Genomic DNA, 16930 nt, shown 5'->3' with positions numbered 1-16930 from the left:
GGAGCCGGGCGTGGTGGTGCACACCTTTAATCCCAGCACTCGGGAGGCAGAGGTAGGAGGATCGCCATGAGTTGGAGGCCACCCTGAGACTCCATAGTGAATCCCAGTCAGCCTGGGCTAGAATGAGACCCTACCTCGAAAAACCAAAAAAAATAGTAAGGGTGGGACAGGCATCAAAGTAGGGGAAGCTTTCCTGTGGGGCCTGGGAGGTCAAGAATGGAGGGGCAGGGCAAAATATGGAAAGCCTAATGAACTCTTCCTTCCCTCTGGGCAGCAGGCCACAGCCATGGGACTGAAGGGTTCCCAGCCCCAAGGAGGACCAAGATGACTCTTGCAGGGGAAGATAGGGACTGGGGATTGGGCTTTTACTAAAAATTTGTATTTCTATTTTATTCCCAGATGTGATTCTCCAGCAAGCAAATAAATACAGTGGCAGAAAAGGGGTAGGGATTGTTATAAATTAGAAACAAGTTGGGGGTAGAGCCCACTCTGCCAACCCTTCCACAGTCACTGGTTGGTCTGGGAGTCTTTAACCACTGCGGCAATGAGTCCTGATTGGTGCTGACAAGGTTGGTGGGCTTCAGGTGCAAACTGCGGTCCCCCGGCTTACAAGTCAGTCACTTTGTTCTCTACCAGGGCAGCGATCTGCTGCAGGCGGCAGGCCAGCTGCATCTTCTGGGCCACAGGGTCCTCCTCCAGAGCACTGATGATCTAGCAGGGCAGAAGAGGGTACCTGCCTGAAGCCCCACCTCTCTGCCCATCAGCCCAAGGCCATCCAGTCTTGTCTGCGTCTCAGCAGGGGCCTAGGAATGCTGAGAAGGGCTGCTGGGGGCCTCCCCAGAGAGGCTCAGATGAAAACCAAGCCCATTCCCCAAACTCAGCCCTTCCAGCACAGGCTAGCCCCTTTCCTTCCCTCTTTAGGCCACTGTCAGGGAGGTCCTGTGGGCATCTGTCTTGGCTCCTCCTCCTCTAATTGCCCCTCCCCCCAGTGTCCTGGGCCTCACCTGGTCATAATACCTGTGGATGTGGTTGTAGAGTTCCTGCAGAGCCTGTAGACAGTGGGGAGCGGACGTGTAGTTCTGTGAGCAGCACATGGGGAGACAGTGAGATCCCAGACCAGACCTTAACCCCTAAGGCTCCCTCCTTTGCTCTCCCGCTTAGCCTCCCCCTAAATGTGTGTGGGCACGCCTCACCCCAGAGAGCTCAGCTAGAGCTGAGTTCATCTCCTGGTAGCTTGCCGGAGAGCTCTGGTGAATGTCCGCATAGTATCTGGAAGAGCCAGTAGAGTTAGAGACCAGCAACTCCAGCCTGCCCCCCAGGCCCCGTGGTCCTGATACCTACTTCTCCACCATCCGCTTGTAGCGAGGGATCTCCCGGGCGTAGAGCAGTTTGTTCACTGGGGAATCCTACTCCAGGCGGGGGAGGTGCTAGGCGTGAGCAGGCAGGTGGGCGAGCCCCAGTGTCCGGGCCTTCTAGCCTCATGGTGCAACCCTCCCACCAACAGGGCTCATTCCCCAGCCCCAGCCAGGCTCTGCCCCACACCGGGCTCCCATCCCCCCCACCTCTTTGTCCATCTCTGATGGCCTGCCTGTGCCCTTACCCGGCCCACTTTATGCTCTGAGATGGTGCAGGAGTCAATGAAGGTCTGTGCGATGACAGCCAAGATGGCGTCCACGTTATCTGACACCCGCACATCGAAGATGAGCTGTGGGTTCTTCAAGGTGTTCACCCAGAACCGCAGCAGCAGGCTGAGGATAAGCCGAGTGTGGGGATGAGGCCTGGCCTGCTGTCATACCCCTCTGTACCGCAGCCCACCCCTCCCACAGGGATGTCTAGTCGCTGGAGCCAGGCAGCTGCAGACCTAAGCCTTGTTTTCCACTGGGAGCTCGCCTCATGCCTCAGGGGGCCTGAGCCCAGACCTCCTGTCAGTCCATGCTGAGAGTGGGGCAGGAACCCAGCCTGATGCCTGGCATGGTGGCTCAGGCCTGCAATCCCAGAACTCTGGAAGCTGAGGTAGGAGGATCATTGTGAGTTTGAGGCCAACTTGGGCTGCAGAGTGAGTCCCACGTCAGCCTGGGCTAGAGTGAGGCCCTGCCTCAAAAATTAAAAATAAGGGATGGAGAGATGGCTTAGCGGTTAAGCGCTTGCCTGTTGTGAAGCCTAAGGACCCCGGTTCAAGCCTCAATTCCCCAGGGACCCACGTTAGCCAGTGCACAAGGGGGCGGGCGCACACGTCTGGAGTTCATTTGCAGTGGCTAGAAGCCCTGGCGCACCCACTCTCCTCTCTCAATCTCTCTCTGCTTCTTTCTCTCTCTGTTTGTTGCCCTCAAATAAATAAATAAAAATAAACAACAACAAAAAAAATTAAAGGCTCATGCCTTTAATCCCAGCACTTGGGAGGCAGAGGTAGGAGGGCTGTCATGAGTTCGAGGCTACCCTGAAACTACATAGTGAATTCCAGGTCAGCCTGAGCTAGAGCGAGACTCTACCTTAGAAAACCAAAATAAAATAATAAGATAAAATATAAAATAAATAAACAAAGACAAATAGAAACCCAGACTGATGCTACAAAGCCCAAGCTCCTGAGTTAGACCAGCTGCCCTATGCCAGGATGTCCTTGTCCTTCTGGTCCACTTGCACAGTGGGGAACAGGAAGAGGTCAGGAGGAAAAACACCTGTTTGTCTTCCAGATGTGCAGGGTCTCTGGGTCCTCGATGCCATGCTTTTCTGCCAGCTCATCCAGGAAGTCAAACAGATACTTGACGGCGATGGGCACAGGTCGATTCACGCTGAGAATGGCCTGGAAGGTGTCATCCACAAACTTCTGCAAGGTGCCCTGTAAGGTAAGCAATGAGGGCCATATGAATACATGAAGGCAGGGTATGAGGGACTGGCCCCTGCCTCTCCAGGATTACATCCACTCCCCTGCTTGATCAAGGCTCTTTGACAAGTGTCCTCCATGGCCTGGTACCCGTGGCTGCACCAACCTTCATGGAGAGCAGGCGGGTGAGGTAGATTTCTGGAATGGCCTTGGCCCGCGCCCGCTCCCGTTCACGCTCCCGGAGGCTGCTGCGTCGTGCTTTTGCTCCTTCGGACTCCTCGGTGGCTTTTACCAGGTGCCAGAGTCGCACCCCACCCTCCTCACCGTCCTCCAGCATGTGGGTGTCTGAGAGCATGGAAACCTGGCTTCAGTCCTTGTTCCTGCCCGTCCTGTGTTAGCAGCCCACACTCCTCATGGGAGAGGTGGGGTCAGGGCAGGAGGGGTTGGGAACAAGAGCTTGCTCAGCCTGACCGCCCATGGATCTGGACCTTCTACACCTTGGTTCAGCCGGGAGCTTTGGCAGAGCAAGGAGGAGGGGCCATGGCATGACCAGGCAGGCCTCTGTTAGGCCAGTCTCAGGCTCTGCTGGATCTAGTCCTGGGCAACCCCTAGCACTGTTGGTGCTCCTGGCAATGTTGGTGTGTCTAGGCCAAGGGACTCACTTTCTCCAGGGGGGCAGCCGATCTGCGCCAGGCTCTGGGAGACAGTGCCACCATTGTGCAGCTGAGGGATGAGCCCCACTGTTGCTCCATCTGGGACCTAGGGAGAAAGCAGAGCAGTCTGGGCCCTTCACAGGCTGCTCACAGAGGCAGCTCGGCGCCCCCCCCCCCATGCACCCTGCCACCCAGCATGGGCACCTTGTAGTGTTGCAGGGTGTTGAGTCTCTTCCAGTGGTTTTGAGTCACCGAGGTCAAGTCTTCATCTGACAGGGTTAGGTGACCAGCCAGTCCTGAGCGCCACTCTGGAGGGATGCAGGGAAGCCCCATTACCCTACTGCCTGTGCCTCACATTTCCTAGCGCAGGTGTAGGAGGGACAGTAGATGGGCATGGAGTGGGGATGGCTCTCTCACCCAGATCTAAGGTGTGCACTGAAGGCCTCTGGGAGAAGGGGGTGCCCTTGTAGACTTGGTCCAACACCTTCTCCTTGACCTGGGTGATGGTGTCCGTGTCGAGCACCCGGGCTGGCACTCGCTGTATCTCACTTCCCCCTGCCACTCCACCAGCCCCAGGTCCCAGCAACACCATCAGAGTCAGAGGCTGGAACTCCACATCCTCTCGCAGCAGGTGGCTATCATTCAGAGTCCGTTTTGCCTTGCCTGTCACCGCATCCACAGGGCCCTTGTCCACCTGGTACTTGATGGCCCGGAAAAGCATGTACAGTGGCTCCCCAGCCACTTCCTGCAGTCATCAAGATGGGCCAGCATTGGCCATGGGGCCAGGGTGGCCAGTAAGGCCCATCAGAAGATGTGGTGGAAGTGGGAGGGATAGCCAGCTGCCTATAGCAAGGAGGGACAAAGGCCAGAGAGCCCATGCAGGCCCCAAGTCCTTCCTGCCTCTGCCTCACAGTCAGGTGGGGAAAGGGCTCAACGTCTCCCTTTTCTAGCGTTCCTGCTCAGTGGACCTCTCATGGGTCCGCTCATTTGATGGCCCAACCATAAGTCCCAGCCAAGGTCCCCAAGAAAACTTGGGTATAGACCATAGAGGCCAAAGACCAGCAGAAGCCCTCATGTGCTGAAGGAGCTGGCTGGAGAGGAACCCTTACCCTCAGGAAGGCGTAGAGACAGATGGACAGCCAGTTGGTGAGCAGCTTTTCTACCATGGTCTCTGTCCTGCGGGGAGGAGGCCCCAAACCCCTGGTGAGGATTCTCAGTGCCACTTCGGACCCGGGCCTCCCTCTGGGCTCCCTCCTCCCAGTGCCAGATCCTACCCAGTATGAATTGGGAACAGGTCAGTAGTGATCCCCTGCCCTTGTCACCATGCCCAGGTCAAGGCCAACCTGCGCAACATGAGCTTGGGGTTTTTGTGTACATAATGGGCTGCCAGGTCGCCAAGCAGAGTCCTCATGATGTCAGTCAAGTACTCAAGTTTGCTGTGCAGCGCCAGAGACAGCAGTGAAGCCACGTGGCAGCGGTCCCTCTGAGAGAAGCCCGGCTGCTCTTCCAAAGTGTGGATGAGCTAGGCAGAGAGCTGGCATTCACCCCAGGAAGGCCCACTTCTGCGCTCATACCTCTACCTCAGCCCACCTGTCCTTAGTCCCACTCCCCTGCCATCTGAGACCCCGGGTGCCCATGTGGCTCTCACTGTGAGGAGAAAGAGCTTGCTGTTGAGCAGGTTGGAGAGCTGCGTGAGGCCCTGGCGCACAGTGGCACGGCGACCCTCTTCCCCAGGCTGTTCGAGCTCAGGCTGCAGCGGGCAGCCTCCATGGCCAGGGAAGAAGGCACGCTCCGCGTATGTGCGATAGTCCAGGAAGGGGATTCCGCTGGCTTCCAGGTCACTGCTGAGGTCTGTCATCTCAGTCATCAGATCTACATTGCCCAGAGCCACCAAGATATGGGTTCCTGTCTGGTGAGCACTCCGCCGCCGTCTCCCCGCCCCCGGCTCTCACACACCTGTGAACTCCTTGCGGCACTGATCACCCACGCCTGTCTCCAGGTTCTCCAGCTGCACCAGCACTTTCTGGTAGTCTCGAAGGGCCTGCTTGCTTTTGTGCCTGAAGCCAGCGGCCGGGCATTAGCCATAGGCCCAGACCAGGATAGCCACGTACCCAGAGCTTGCCATGGGTGCACCCCTGCCTAGTGGGGGAGGTTTGTGTAGGTGCCTGTCAGTGGGGGGGGTACCCTCACCTGTACATGAGGGTTAGAAGGAGCACCGCGGCGATCAGGACAGCAGCACCCACGCCTAGGCCCACCTGGGCCTCCACAGGGAAGGCTGGTATCGTGGGCTCTGCCTCATATTGCACAGGGCCCAGGGCCAGGCGAACGTTGCCCATCTGCACCTGGGGGGCAGGGCTCCTGAGCATGGGCCTTTGAGCGCGGGGAGGCCCATCCACCAGGGGCACTCACTCACCACAAACTGCGGCAGGGTGCCGGAGCCATTGGCTGGCAGAGGGGCCCGCGGCGGCGGCTCGCAGTAGAGGTGGGTGACAGTCAGGGTCTTTACCAGGCACTCGCCATCTCCAATGTGCACTCGCACCTCCTCCTTGCTGATCCCCAGGTTCAGGCCCTCACCCTGGGACACACAGCCAGGGCCTGAGCCAGCTGCTCCTCCCCTCTCACCACATGTGGGAGTGGCCTGGCTAGCGGCACACTAACCTCCACATCCAGAACATGACCCGGCTTGAGGCGGTAGGGGTGGGTGAGCCCCTCTCGAGTGAGTGGGGCCAGCCGCGGATTGGGCTGGTACGAGAAGCCCTGGCCTCCGTTGGCACTGGCGAAGTCCACGTGCACATTGTCTAGGGCAAAGAAGACTCTCTTTGGGAGGGCTCCATCAGGCACCGCTGGGCTGTGGCACAGAAGAAGGCTGGACGAGTTGACAGAACACACCGTGGAGCACTGTGGGGTCAGGAATGCAGGCCAGTGAGCACCCCAGCTTGCTCCCACACCCTCAGTGGCCCACCCTGCCCCTCAGTGGGCATGTCTTAGGGACAGAGCCCTAAGTGTGTGTGTGTGGGGAGCTCACCTGTAGCAAACCTCTCTTAATCTGGATACAATCCTGGGGTTCCGCAGCGGGGGCACCACAGCTCCTCCTTGGGTTGGGGTCCTGGGGCTGGGTCCCCAAAGCATTCATCTGGGCCTCAGCCTCGAGCCACACAGACAACAGGGGCTGCCACACCACATCCAGGCCTGTGCCCCTGACACGGATCAGCCTTCCACCCCTGTGCCAGGATGGTAGTCAGAGAGGTGAGATGGGGGTGGATAGCCAAGTCCAGCCCCGGAGCCCCATCTTTTGGGCGGCTCAATGTATCAGCTGTACCAGGGGCTGGCCAGGCTCCTCACCCCCGGAAGCTGACGCTGGGCTCTGCTGCCATCAGCTGGGGGTTGGCAGTGTAGCGAAAGGGGCTGGTGAGCAGTTTGCGTTCTGCATGGCCGAAGATCACAAGAACCACCGCTTCTCCTGGCTCGGCCTGGGGCATGGTGCGGCACACGATGGCCTCGGGACACACTGGCTCCTGGCTGCAGGGTGGGGTGAGGGTTTCTTGGCTTTGGCTCACTATTGCATTTTTGCCCCAGTCCTGCCCCCCCCCCCAGGGAAGGGCCCATTTGTCTTCTGCAGGGGCAGAAATCACTTTCCTTGGAATTTCAAGGAAACCTTCAGTCCACTGCCTCCACTGTATAGGAAGGCTCCCCAGTTGCCAGCTGCTGGACTCGGACCAAGAGATGAGCATGCCTGGGTACTCACATGGGACAGGGCTGACTTCCCACAAAGGCACTGATGTTGTCTCCTGTTTGGAGGCGCTGCCCGTGGATGGTGAGCTGAGTGCCTCCTGCCTGGGGGCCCCATCTAGGACTCAGGCTCAGCAGGACGGGGTCCTAGGGACAGAGCAGGCTGGGGTAGGCATGGGGTCCATCCCCAAGACCCTGGAGCTTTGAGGTGCAGGGCCCACTTGTTGGTGTCTTAAGGGCCAGGGGCCTCGGTCAACCATACCCTGCCCCCCTCTTTGGTTTTTCGAGGTAGGGTCTTGCTCTAGCCCAGGCTGATCTGTAATTCACTCTGTAGTCTCAGGGTGGCCTCGAACTCATGGCAATCTAACTACCTCTGCCTCCCGAGTGCTGGGATTAAAGGTAAGGCGTGCACCACCACGCCTGGCCATACCCTCCTTTTTGAAGCACTGATTCCTGCTTCTGCCATCTTCCCTGCCATCTGTTTCTGCTCTCACTACCACCCCCCCACCCCCACCTTAGGGTAACTGGTAGCTTCCTGAGCCCTTACTTCAGAGATCCAGTCACTTCCTTTGGGTACTGCAGCAGAACTTCCGATCCTGATCCACCCACCTCATACTGCTCCCTCCCTTGAGTTCCCACTCCGCAAAGGGCCCTACCAAGTGTCTTATGCTCAGACTAGTGTCTGGTCCCCATTCTCTCTGTGTTGCCTGCTCTTGCAGGCATCCAGGGCTGCAGTCAGTCTTGACAGCTCTACACCCAGACTGGCCTTGGGTGCCTGCCACACTTGCTGTTTCTGCTGCCTGCCTGCCTCCTGGACAGCTGCCAGTGGCAGTGTCCTTGCCGTTCTGTCATTGTCCCCTAGCCTGCTCTCTGAGATCATGTGGTTTCTTTCTTGGCCACACAGCAGTGCTGCCTTCTACCCTTAGACCCAGTTTGACACCATCCCTTGCATTGGGGCCAGCCCAGGGGAGTCACTGACCTGGTAGGTGAAATACTGGGTTGAAATGCCAGGTGGACGACTCTTAATGGCCACTTGGACTGGTCCAGCAGTGCCATTGGGGGCAGGAGATGTCACACACACAATCCTGATGAACCAAGGTCTGGTAGCTGCTCAGGGCACTGAAGGCTCCCAGGGCAGCCTGCCAGCTGCCCCTCAGAGCCTGCTACCCCCACCCCACCACTTATTTCTCCTTTGTGCTCTGATCCAGAGCCCCACATTTCTTGGCTGTGTGCTTCCCTTCTCTCTGGGTGGCCAGTTTCTGAGAGCCTACCCGGATAGCATCTCCACCCTCTCTGGCACCTTACCGGGCAGAGGTGCGGTAGAGAGAGGGGTCAGGGCGGCAAGGCTGGCCGGCCACACTCACAGCATCTTGCACGTCTGCAAAGGCCCGGCCCAGGTTGGAGCCAAGGATGGTGAGGGCCAAACCACCCTCTGGGGGGCCAGTCAGGGGCTCAATCTGTAGCAGGGAAGGATAGTACATGGGATTCCCACAAATTCAAATCTCACTCTGCAGTGGTGAGGGGGGCTGGCCAGTCAACGGAACTATGGCTGGGCCAAGATGCTAAGGATGGAGTCCTGCGGCAAGGGTGGCCTGACACAGGACTGTAGGGCAGAGGAGACAGGGATTATGAGGAGCGGGAGACTCACCGAATCAATGGTAGGTGTGGGGCATAACTGTTCTACAGCCTCTGGTGGGCATAGTGGCCCATAGCGACAGGCAGGCTGGCCATCGCCACACCACAGGCAGCTTAGACTCCCATTGGCCGCCTGGCAGTGGCTACAGTCAGGGTGGCCCACGGCACAGTCATACAGGGTCACTAGGGAAGGTCAGGCAAATTCTGAGGTCCAGCTTCTGTGCCCAACAGCCTGCCCTCTACTCTTGCTTTGCCCCCTCAGAACTCACCATGAAGAGCACGAGCATTGTCCAGTCTCTGGACCTCACCCCGGGTCACATAAATGGGCACCAGGAGCTCCCGCTGGGACATGGCGAGGTGGAACTGTGGGGTGGAGGGCAGGGTCAGGCTTAATCCCCACTTGGGGCACGTCTGCCTCTTCTAGGGGGACACCCCCCTAGAATGAAATTGCTTCCTGCATCTCCAAGCAGACTGAGCCAGGGTGGGCTTTTGTGAGTGATGACAGGAGAAGGAGGGCCCGGGCAGAGCTGGGGGTGAGAAGGGTGCCCGTGGTGCTGGACAGCAGGTCAGGCTGGCAGGCACCTCCCACCTGGTGGTCTTGGCAGTGAATGAGGCCGGTGTTCCCTGCTGTCTCCTCCAGAGAGGCAGGGAGCCTTTGCCGACCCCCAGGCAGCTCCAGCCAGCAGTCATAGTGGGCAGACTGGCCCTGGGCCGAGAGACATGATATCAGTCCTCCAAATACTGTCTCTCTCCCATCATCCCTGGCCCCTGTCCGCATGGCTACTCACTTGGAAATATTGAAGGTTCTGAACTCTCAGGGACAAATGGCTCTTCCAACCCACAGGCACCAAGTGAGGACCTGCCAGGCCCTCAACCTGGGGACAAGCCTCTGGGCCACGCACCTGGATGTCCACCTGGAGAAAGGACAACGTTAGCCCTTCAAAACTGTGCTGAGCCTACTCTCATGTGGGCCTGGCCCTGTCCTGGTAGGGGAGCCCCTGTAGGCTGAGCAGGTGAAAGGGCCTGCGCATTGGGCATACCCACCTCCTGGGCACTGTAGACAGTCTTCTCACCCTCTGGGCAGTGTTCCCCGTACACACACTGGCTGCTCTGTGGGCACCAGTGGCACCGCCAGAGGCTGCTCACACAGGTGCGGCACCTGCGGGAACAGGGGTCTGCTCAAGCTGAGTGCCATTTATGGTTGCCACCCCTGCCCAGCGGGAGCCAGGCCCAGGAACTCACGGGGCAGCCACCTCCAAGGCGCGGACAGCACTGCAGTCGTAGAAGGAGAAGTTGGTGTCTGCCACCACCACATTCTCAAACATCAGGGCCAGGGGCAAGGTGACATGGTCTGGGAGAAGACAGTGGTGGCAGAACAATCATGTGGCTCCTGCTCACTCCAGTTTCAAGCCCAGGACTCCCACCCAGGGACCCCCTCACCTGTGCCTGGAGGATTGAATGGAACCATGTCTTGAGGGGGGGTAATGCAGGTCACATGGGATCCTTCCACATGAGCCAGACTGTCATAGTCCCCAAAGGCACAATGGAAGTATTCATCCATGGCCAGGGTGGGCAACCGGGGAATAGACAAGGTGACCTGGGACAGTGGGAGGGAAACAGGGAGATGAGGTGGGAAAGCTGTGGTCAGAGGATGTGGGGGCTGCAAGTGGACAGGAGAACACCAGGTGGCATTGTCCCACAGGCAGCGCTCACGCTGCCCGGCACCCCACCTGCCCTTGCTCCTGGCGAGGGTGCTGGGCCGGCTGCAGGCTCTGGATGTGGAGACAGCTGTCTTCCTCATAGCTCCACAGCCACTGGTTCGGCTGGGCTGCCCGTTCACACTTGCTCTTCCGTGTACACCTGCCAGGCAGGGGCCCATTGGGTCGCCATGTGGGGTTCAGGCTTCCCGGCAGGGAGGTGGGAGAATGGCCCAACTGGAGCAAGTAAAGGGGAACACAGGACTCATGGCCAAGGTGCGGGCTTTGGCCTTGACTGAGTGATGGGTAGTTTGGGGTCTCCACATGCCATTCCCGGGCTGCTTTGTGGAGTCTGGGCTTGAGGGGTGCTGCAGTGGGACACCAGCTGCTGAACAAGTGTCCTGGGAGAGTGTGTGAGGCTCAGGCCTGAGGTGGGATTAATGGAAGGGATCAGTGGCTTGGTGGGTGGGGACCGGATTAAGGAGCTAGCAACAGGGAGCAGGACTGACCTCTGGCCCCTCTGCAACTACTGTGGGGAGAAGCTTCCTGGCCCACAGCATCCACTGGCCTAAGCCAGGGCTGGGGTCCTACACTCACTTGCCCTGCAGGACACACCAGCCGCACAGTGGGTCCCTGGCCTGGAGGCAGCTGGTACAGTCGGGAAACTGGGGGCAGTCTGCCACCGGTACTCGGTCGACCTTGATGGGCCACAAGAGAGACAGGTGAGGCGGTGGCAGAGGCCCAGCCAGCCATACTCAGACTTCCAACCCCAGGGCCAACCCTTACCTGCTGGGCAGTTAAAACATAGAGTTGGTTCCCACTGCTGTCTAGCAGCAGGTCTGGGCTTATGGCTGAGCCTGGAGGCCCCACTTGCTGAGTGTGGTACACCTGGCCTTGGGAGCTGTTGAGAAAAACCTGGACAGGGGCACAAAGACAGGGCTGGGCCATCCTGCCAAGCAAACGCCAGATCTTCTGATGGCCAAATGCCAACCATTCATGGCACACACTGTTCTCCAAGCAGGAGCTCCCTCTCAGGAAGCATGCCATTACCCCAGAGCCAGCTCCCCTTCCTTCTAGGCCACCAAGGGAAGGACATGTCACTTCCCCCATTCAGCACCCTCAGGGTTAGGTCACTCTCCCGGAAGCCACAAGGCTGGGGTAGCAGGGGCATGCTGGGCGAGTCCCTTGGGTGGCAGGGACATTTTTCCATGTGGGAAGGAGGGCAGCTACAGAGACAAGCAGTTCACTGGGAGGCAAGAGTTTGCCTTGGAGAGAGTTCTGGGAGCAGGCTGACTGTGCGCATCACCCCCACCCACCTTCACTACCTCGCCCACTGGCCACAGGAGATATGGCTGCCTCTGGAGGCTCCTGGGCAGTCACTCGTCTGGGGCCCAGAGCAGCATGTGGCCCCATCAGATGTCCACGTGAGGCAAGGCCTCTGACCCATCAGCGCAGATGCAGGCTGCAAAGTAGGGGGTCCTGGCACTTCCCTGAGTCACTGGCAGCGAGGGCACGCAGGCAGATAGCAAAGCAGAGCCCAGCCTGGCAATGTGGAAGCCACTGGAGGGCGCCCTCATTGGTCAGGCTCTCACCTTATGTAGTTGGCCCTGGGTGTCCCCCAAGAAGGCTATCGTGTGCCCATCCACCTGGAGAGCTGCCACGGCACTGATGGGCTGCCCCAGGTGCAGCAGAGGCTCGGCCTCCAGGGGCTGGCGGCCCGCGATGGGGCTGGGGGTGTGTTCATCGCCGCAGGGGTAAGACTCAGGGGAGTCCTGGACAGGCAAGACATTGAGTATCAGCCCTACGAGGCAGGCAGACCCTCTCCTGGGCTCTATTGGGCTTAGAGCGCGCCTTCCAGACAGTGAGGGAGAAGGGAGTTGGGAGGGACTGGGGGCGGGGCAGAGCAACCTGAGCAGAAAGGCCTAGAAGGCTGGGTCCCTGAGCCTCATGACATGACAGACAGACTTGCCCCACAAAGGGAGAGATGGGAAGAAACAGGCTGATAGCAGGTAGAAGCTTGGAGACCGCGCCGGCTCCTCCCTCGGCATCCCTAGCCAAGAGGGGAGCCGGCCCCAGGCCACACGGGGAGAGGGATGCCAAGGCAAGACAGAGTGCCCAAGAAAGCAACGACCGGAGGGAGTCCCTGTCGGAATTTGGGAGGCAGGCCCTTTCCACTCACAGGGGGCAGGGTGACGCAGCGTGACGTGACACCATACTCCACAGTAGCTTCCTCCATGCCGCTGGGGCCCCGACCTCCGGCGGTGTAACAGAGTCGCCGGGCCTGCTCCATGCTCCTGTTCAGCTTGGCCAGGGGAAAGGCACACAGGGCTGCCTGGGCCCCGCTGGGGCCTGTGGCAAACGCACCTAGCAAGGTGCCAGGGGCCAGGAAGGCAGCGTGGATGAGGCCTTGGCCATGGCAGGAAAGGGGCACTTCCACATAGGAGTAGAGGTTAGTGTCCCCCAGGCAGACTCGGGCCACATAGGAGCGGTACTCCGCCTGGGCCCGGGACCCACGGCGGCGGAAGACGAAGTAGGCAGAGTGGGCATCCGCAAAGGCCCCCACGTAGCTGTTGTTGTAGTCTGAGAAGTCACCCACCACAAGGCGTCCCAGTCCCTCGCTGGAGAAGGGCTGGGGTCCAGCCAGCTGGCGTACAGTTAGGGGTGGCACCCCTGCTGACAGTTTGCCTGCCAGGCCTCTGGCCACCAGTAGGAGGTCCCGGCCTGGCAGGGACACCACAAGGCCCACCGTGGCCACTCCTGGGGTGTTGGCAGCCACAAACTGCCCATCACCAGGGTCTTCAGCCTGGTATAGGAGCTGAGCCACATCCCTAAGCCGCCGCTTCTCACATACACCTTGCCTCACCTGCCCACAAGCCACCAGCTCCTGGGCCCCGCTGCTCACCAGCAAGAGCTGGTTGGCATTATTAGTGAGCTGAGCCTGTGGGCACTCGGCTGGGTCACGAAAAGGCACACAGTCAGGACTGTCGATGACAGGGCCAGTGACAGCCACAGCCTCTACGTGCAGCTCTGGACTGAGCTGGAAGAGGTGGTTCACTGCGCCTATGTAGAGTGTGCCTCTGCCTGGCTCCATCACCAGATGGTTGAAGGTGGTGTTGGGTGCAGAGAAGCGACGGGCTCCAGTTGAAGGTGGCGGCAATAGGAGCAGCAGCAGGAGGCGGAAGGGAGGCCAGAAAGCCATTTCGGGGACCTGAGGAGATCCAGCCAGTGTAAGGCCTGATGGGAGGCTGCGCAGGCACTTCGCTCCCCAGCAGGCATGGGTCAGGATGGTAGAGGTGGCAGGAGAGTGGGGGCAGAGAGCGGAAAACCGAGGAAACAGAGAGGTTCCCAGCTAGCGAGGCAGGGTTGGGGGTGGTTGGTAGCAAAAAGTTGAGGGACAAAGAACAGAAAGAGACAGAGGAGCCACAAAGAGAGGACAGAAAGAGGGACAAAGAAAGTGTCCAAGGACTGGAGAAAGAGACGGGTTGAGGATGAGGGCACACACAAGGCAAGAATTCTTTCATCTGCTTCATATGCATGTACACTAGAATGGGGGCAGATCCCGAGAAGCCGCAAGAACAGGACAGAGGAACTCTGAGTGGTGGAGGGGCAGGACATGGGAAAAGGAAGGCTAGTGCAAACCACATCCCACAAGGCGACCCTGGACTGGCCACCCCCACAAAGAGCGACAGCGTGAGGACAAGAGGAGCCAGGCCACCGGGTGGCAAGGCGGGACACTCATGACAAAATGAAGCTAGGGCCAGCTGCACAGAGGGACCCTCACTAGCTTGGAGAGAGAGCCTGAGAGAATCTTGACTTCTGGCCAAGATACAACCAAACACAGCCATATCGGTCCCAAAGACAGCAATGAACAGGTGGCCAGGACCAGGGCACAGAGGGCCTTAGACCCCTAGAGGATGGCCAGCATGGTGTGTGTGTGGGGGGGGGATAGAAAAAGAGAGGGGGTGAGAGAGGCTGTGAGCCAGCCAGGAGGGGCCTGGGGGATGCCATGGGTACCAAGAGACAGCACAGGATGCGGGGGTGGTTAGAGGCCCATTCACCACCCCATGTGCCCCACTAGTCAGGATCTGCCAGGGCCTGGCTCGCTCCAGAAGGGTCCTCAGTGTGTTGATTAGAGGGAAGTCAGCAGAGCTTGACTGGGGGGGGGGTGGAGCTAGACAGAGATAGCCCCAGGTGTGCCTGGAAGAGACCCTGTGTCTGAGCCCCCAAGGGCAAGAACAAGACTCCAAGCCTCCAGGTTCTCACCCTGCACCCCCAGAAGCAGTCAGCAGTAGTCACCAGCTGGTTGCCTAGGGGACATCCAGACAGATGTGACCCTGGGGAAGAACTCTGGAAAGAGGTCAGGAGCTCGTGGCAGGCCTTGAACTGAAGTGAGGTCTGTATGACTGGCTATGTGAGTATGTGCCAGCCAGAAGTTGCCCACTGCCACTCAGGAAGGCTCCAGGGCCCCTTATCTTGGGAATACAGATGGGAAGGACCCAGTTTCCTCCAGAGCCCACGTGTCTCTGCGGCAGAGCAGGGTGAATGTGGTGAGGGAAAAGGAGCTGCCACCCACGGAGGGAGAGGACCTTGAAGTTCCCTGCTAAAGCTGCCCTGTGTCATGGGCCCAGGTCTGCCTGGGCTGTTTTACCCTACCCTGCCCATCTCAGGGAGATCTTTGGGGACCCAGGGCCCAGGCACTTACCGCCACTAGGGAGTGAAGCAGTGAGGTCTTCTGGGCAGCTTGGTGCATCTCATCAGCTCAGCTGCCCCAGGGCAGTGGAGACGGGCACAAGATGGCTGTGGGGGGCATCATCCTGAGTGGGAGGGAGACAGTCGAGGCTCGGCCCCATTCATGCTGGCCCTGGGGGAGGAAGGAGGCGGGGGAGGGGGCAAGGGCCTGGCGACCGGGCTCCACCACAGCTGGCAGCTTTGTCAATAGTGGCCCGGCCAAGGCAGCCCTGCCTCCACTCCAACAATGTCCCCTCTGTCCAGAGGCCCAGGCCAGGGACCCACTATCTGGTGCTCTTACCCCCACCCGGACTGTTCTGGCCAGGGGGCTCCCTGCCACTCCCCGCCTCCAGGGAGACATCCCCTGGGATCTAGGGACAAAGGGACAGGGTTTCCTCCAGCCAGTCTTCCCCATGTGACCCACAACTCCTATGCCAGTGCAGGGTGCTTCTTCCTGAGTTCCCTGGGTCTCTGGAAAGGGCATGGGGTGGCCCTCAGAGCCCCCACCACAAAGCCAGTAGCCTGGATCCTGGCTGAAGTGCCAGTCCTGGCCCTCAATGCCTGCCTTTGTCCAGGCTGGGGCAGAGGCGCTAACAAAGGCAGCCCCATGCAGAGGACCTTCTCCTCCCAGCACCTGACCTGGGAGACGACTGTCCCCACCCAGCCATGCCCCCAGGACTGGCAAAGTCGTGCCAGGTACAATGTGGTGGTGAGGACAGTTGGTAGAGGAGGCTGCATAGAAGGCATTATGGCAAAGAAGACCGTGAGGTGCTCAGCCACCAGAAGTGAGTCTTGGTTTCGGACATGCAACCTGATGTCCTCTGAGGATGGCCTAGACCGCTCCATCATAGGGCCCCTGGCACAGAGGTAGGTGCACTTTGTTTGGTGCTCCTGTCTCCTCCGGGAACTACACAGCGGCAAGCTCCAGGATGAGGTGCCAGGTGGCTGCTGCCATCTGGCTGAGCCGGTCGGGTGGCTGTGGGGGTGGGGAGCCAGGCGGGTGGCCTCCTCACCCCACTTGGGGCTGGTGCCAATTTTCACATTTTGGGTCAAAAGTCTTGGTTCTCTCGTTCTCAGCACCAGTGCCAACCTCCCGAGGGACACTATGCTCCTACGCACCAGGAAGTGCCACTGCAGCGCAGAGTGGCGCCCGATGGCTTTTGCTTGACTCCAGCTAGTCAGCCTGACAGATTCCAGCCTCTCCCTAGCGTGAGCAGACCTGAGGCAGTGTCCCTCAGCCCAGTGGCCCAAACCAGCCCCAGCTCCTGCCTACCTGGGTGGGTCATCAATATTCTGAGGTGCAGATGGCCGTGCCAGAAGTGGGTCCCGCTGGAGCTCTGGCCTCCCGCCCCACAATGCAATCGGCCCGGCCTGACACATCCCGGCGGGCCCAGCCAGGCAGCCCAGCCCTTGCACGGCCCGCCCCTTTGCCCAACAGCACAGGGCAGGCTGCTGTTCTCCTTGGCGGGCCTGGGCAGGTGTGGAGGAGGGCTGGCCACAGGCTCCCAGCTGGAGAGCTGAGTACATTCAGTGTGCTTTCCCCACAGTGGACATTTGGACACTCCTTACCCTCACATAAAGTGCCAGGTGACTCCATTCCGAGAGAGGGCATTCCGTGGGTGTAAACATATTTAGAACTCCCAGTGAGGTGCTGGAAAGATGGCTCC

At 59.5% G+C, this 16930-nt stretch overlaps 1 protein-coding gene across 4 annotated transcripts; it reads right to left on the bottom strand.

The window, feature by feature from the left end:
* Window positions 1-363: 363 nt before the first annotated feature.
* Plxnb3 (plexin B3) lies at window positions 364-16649 on the bottom strand. 4 transcript variants are annotated; one of them, XM_045140329.1, is made up of 36 exons: window positions 16537-16649; window positions 15238-15396; window positions 12715-13743; window positions 12128-12307; window positions 11322-11450; window positions 11133-11233; window positions 10569-10698; window positions 10279-10435; window positions 10081-10189; window positions 9883-9997; window positions 9627-9752; window positions 9428-9544; window positions 9108-9201; window positions 8852-9021; window positions 8509-8660; window positions 8183-8288; window positions 7220-7350; window positions 6817-6993; window positions 6500-6695; window positions 6133-6372; window positions 5888-6049; window positions 5665-5816; window positions 5431-5531; window positions 5123-5346; window positions 4818-4996; window positions 4584-4650; window positions 3892-4219; window positions 3679-3782; window positions 3484-3580; window positions 2988-3166; window positions 2676-2836; window positions 1601-1748; window positions 1342-1406; window positions 1194-1269; window positions 1005-1079; window positions 364-711 (listed from the first exon to the last, which is right to left on the bottom strand). In XM_045140329.1, the coding sequence occupies exons 2-36, from the start codon at window positions 15283-15285 to the stop codon at window positions 607-609; spliced, it is 5730 nt and encodes a 1909-aa protein (XP_044996264.1). In that variant the 5' UTR covers window positions 15286-15396; window positions 16537-16649; the 3' UTR covers window positions 364-606. The 4 variants fall into 4 exon arrangements, with proteins under 4 accessions (XP_044996264.1, XP_044996265.1, XP_044996267.1 ...); XM_045140330.1 differs by having other exon boundaries at window positions 15238-15349; window positions 16537-16620; XM_045140332.1 differs by lacking the exon at window positions 16537-16649 and having other exon boundaries at window positions 1018-1079; window positions 15238-15390.
* Between the last annotated feature and the right edge of the window lie 281 nt (window positions 16650-16930).

Source organism: Jaculus jaculus, chromosome X (assembly GCF_020740685.1).
Source record: "Jaculus jaculus isolate mJacJac1 chromosome X, mJacJac1.mat.Y.cur, whole genome shotgun sequence".
Taxonomy (NCBI): domain Eukaryota; kingdom Metazoa; phylum Chordata; class Mammalia; order Rodentia; family Dipodidae; genus Jaculus; species Jaculus jaculus.
This window is presented reverse-complemented; position numbering and strand designations above follow the sequence as displayed.

What these genes read in the sequence shown, in the direction of transcription:
- Plxnb3 (XM_045140329.1), bottom strand. Translation starts at nt 15,285, where the DNA reads ATGCACCAAGCTGCCCAGAAGACCTCACTGCTTCACTCCCTAGTGGCG. An exon ending in GGAAGTCAGCCCTGTCCCAT is followed by an intron (nt 6,994 to 7,219) that starts GTGAGTACCCAG and finishes CCCACCCTGCAG; the next exon opens with CCAGGAGCCAGTGTGTCCCG. An exon ending in CCCAGCGTCAGCTTCCGGGG is followed by an intron (nt 6,696 to 6,816) that starts GTGAGGAGCCTG and finishes ATCCTGGCACAG; the next exon opens with GGGTGGAAGGCTGATCCGTG.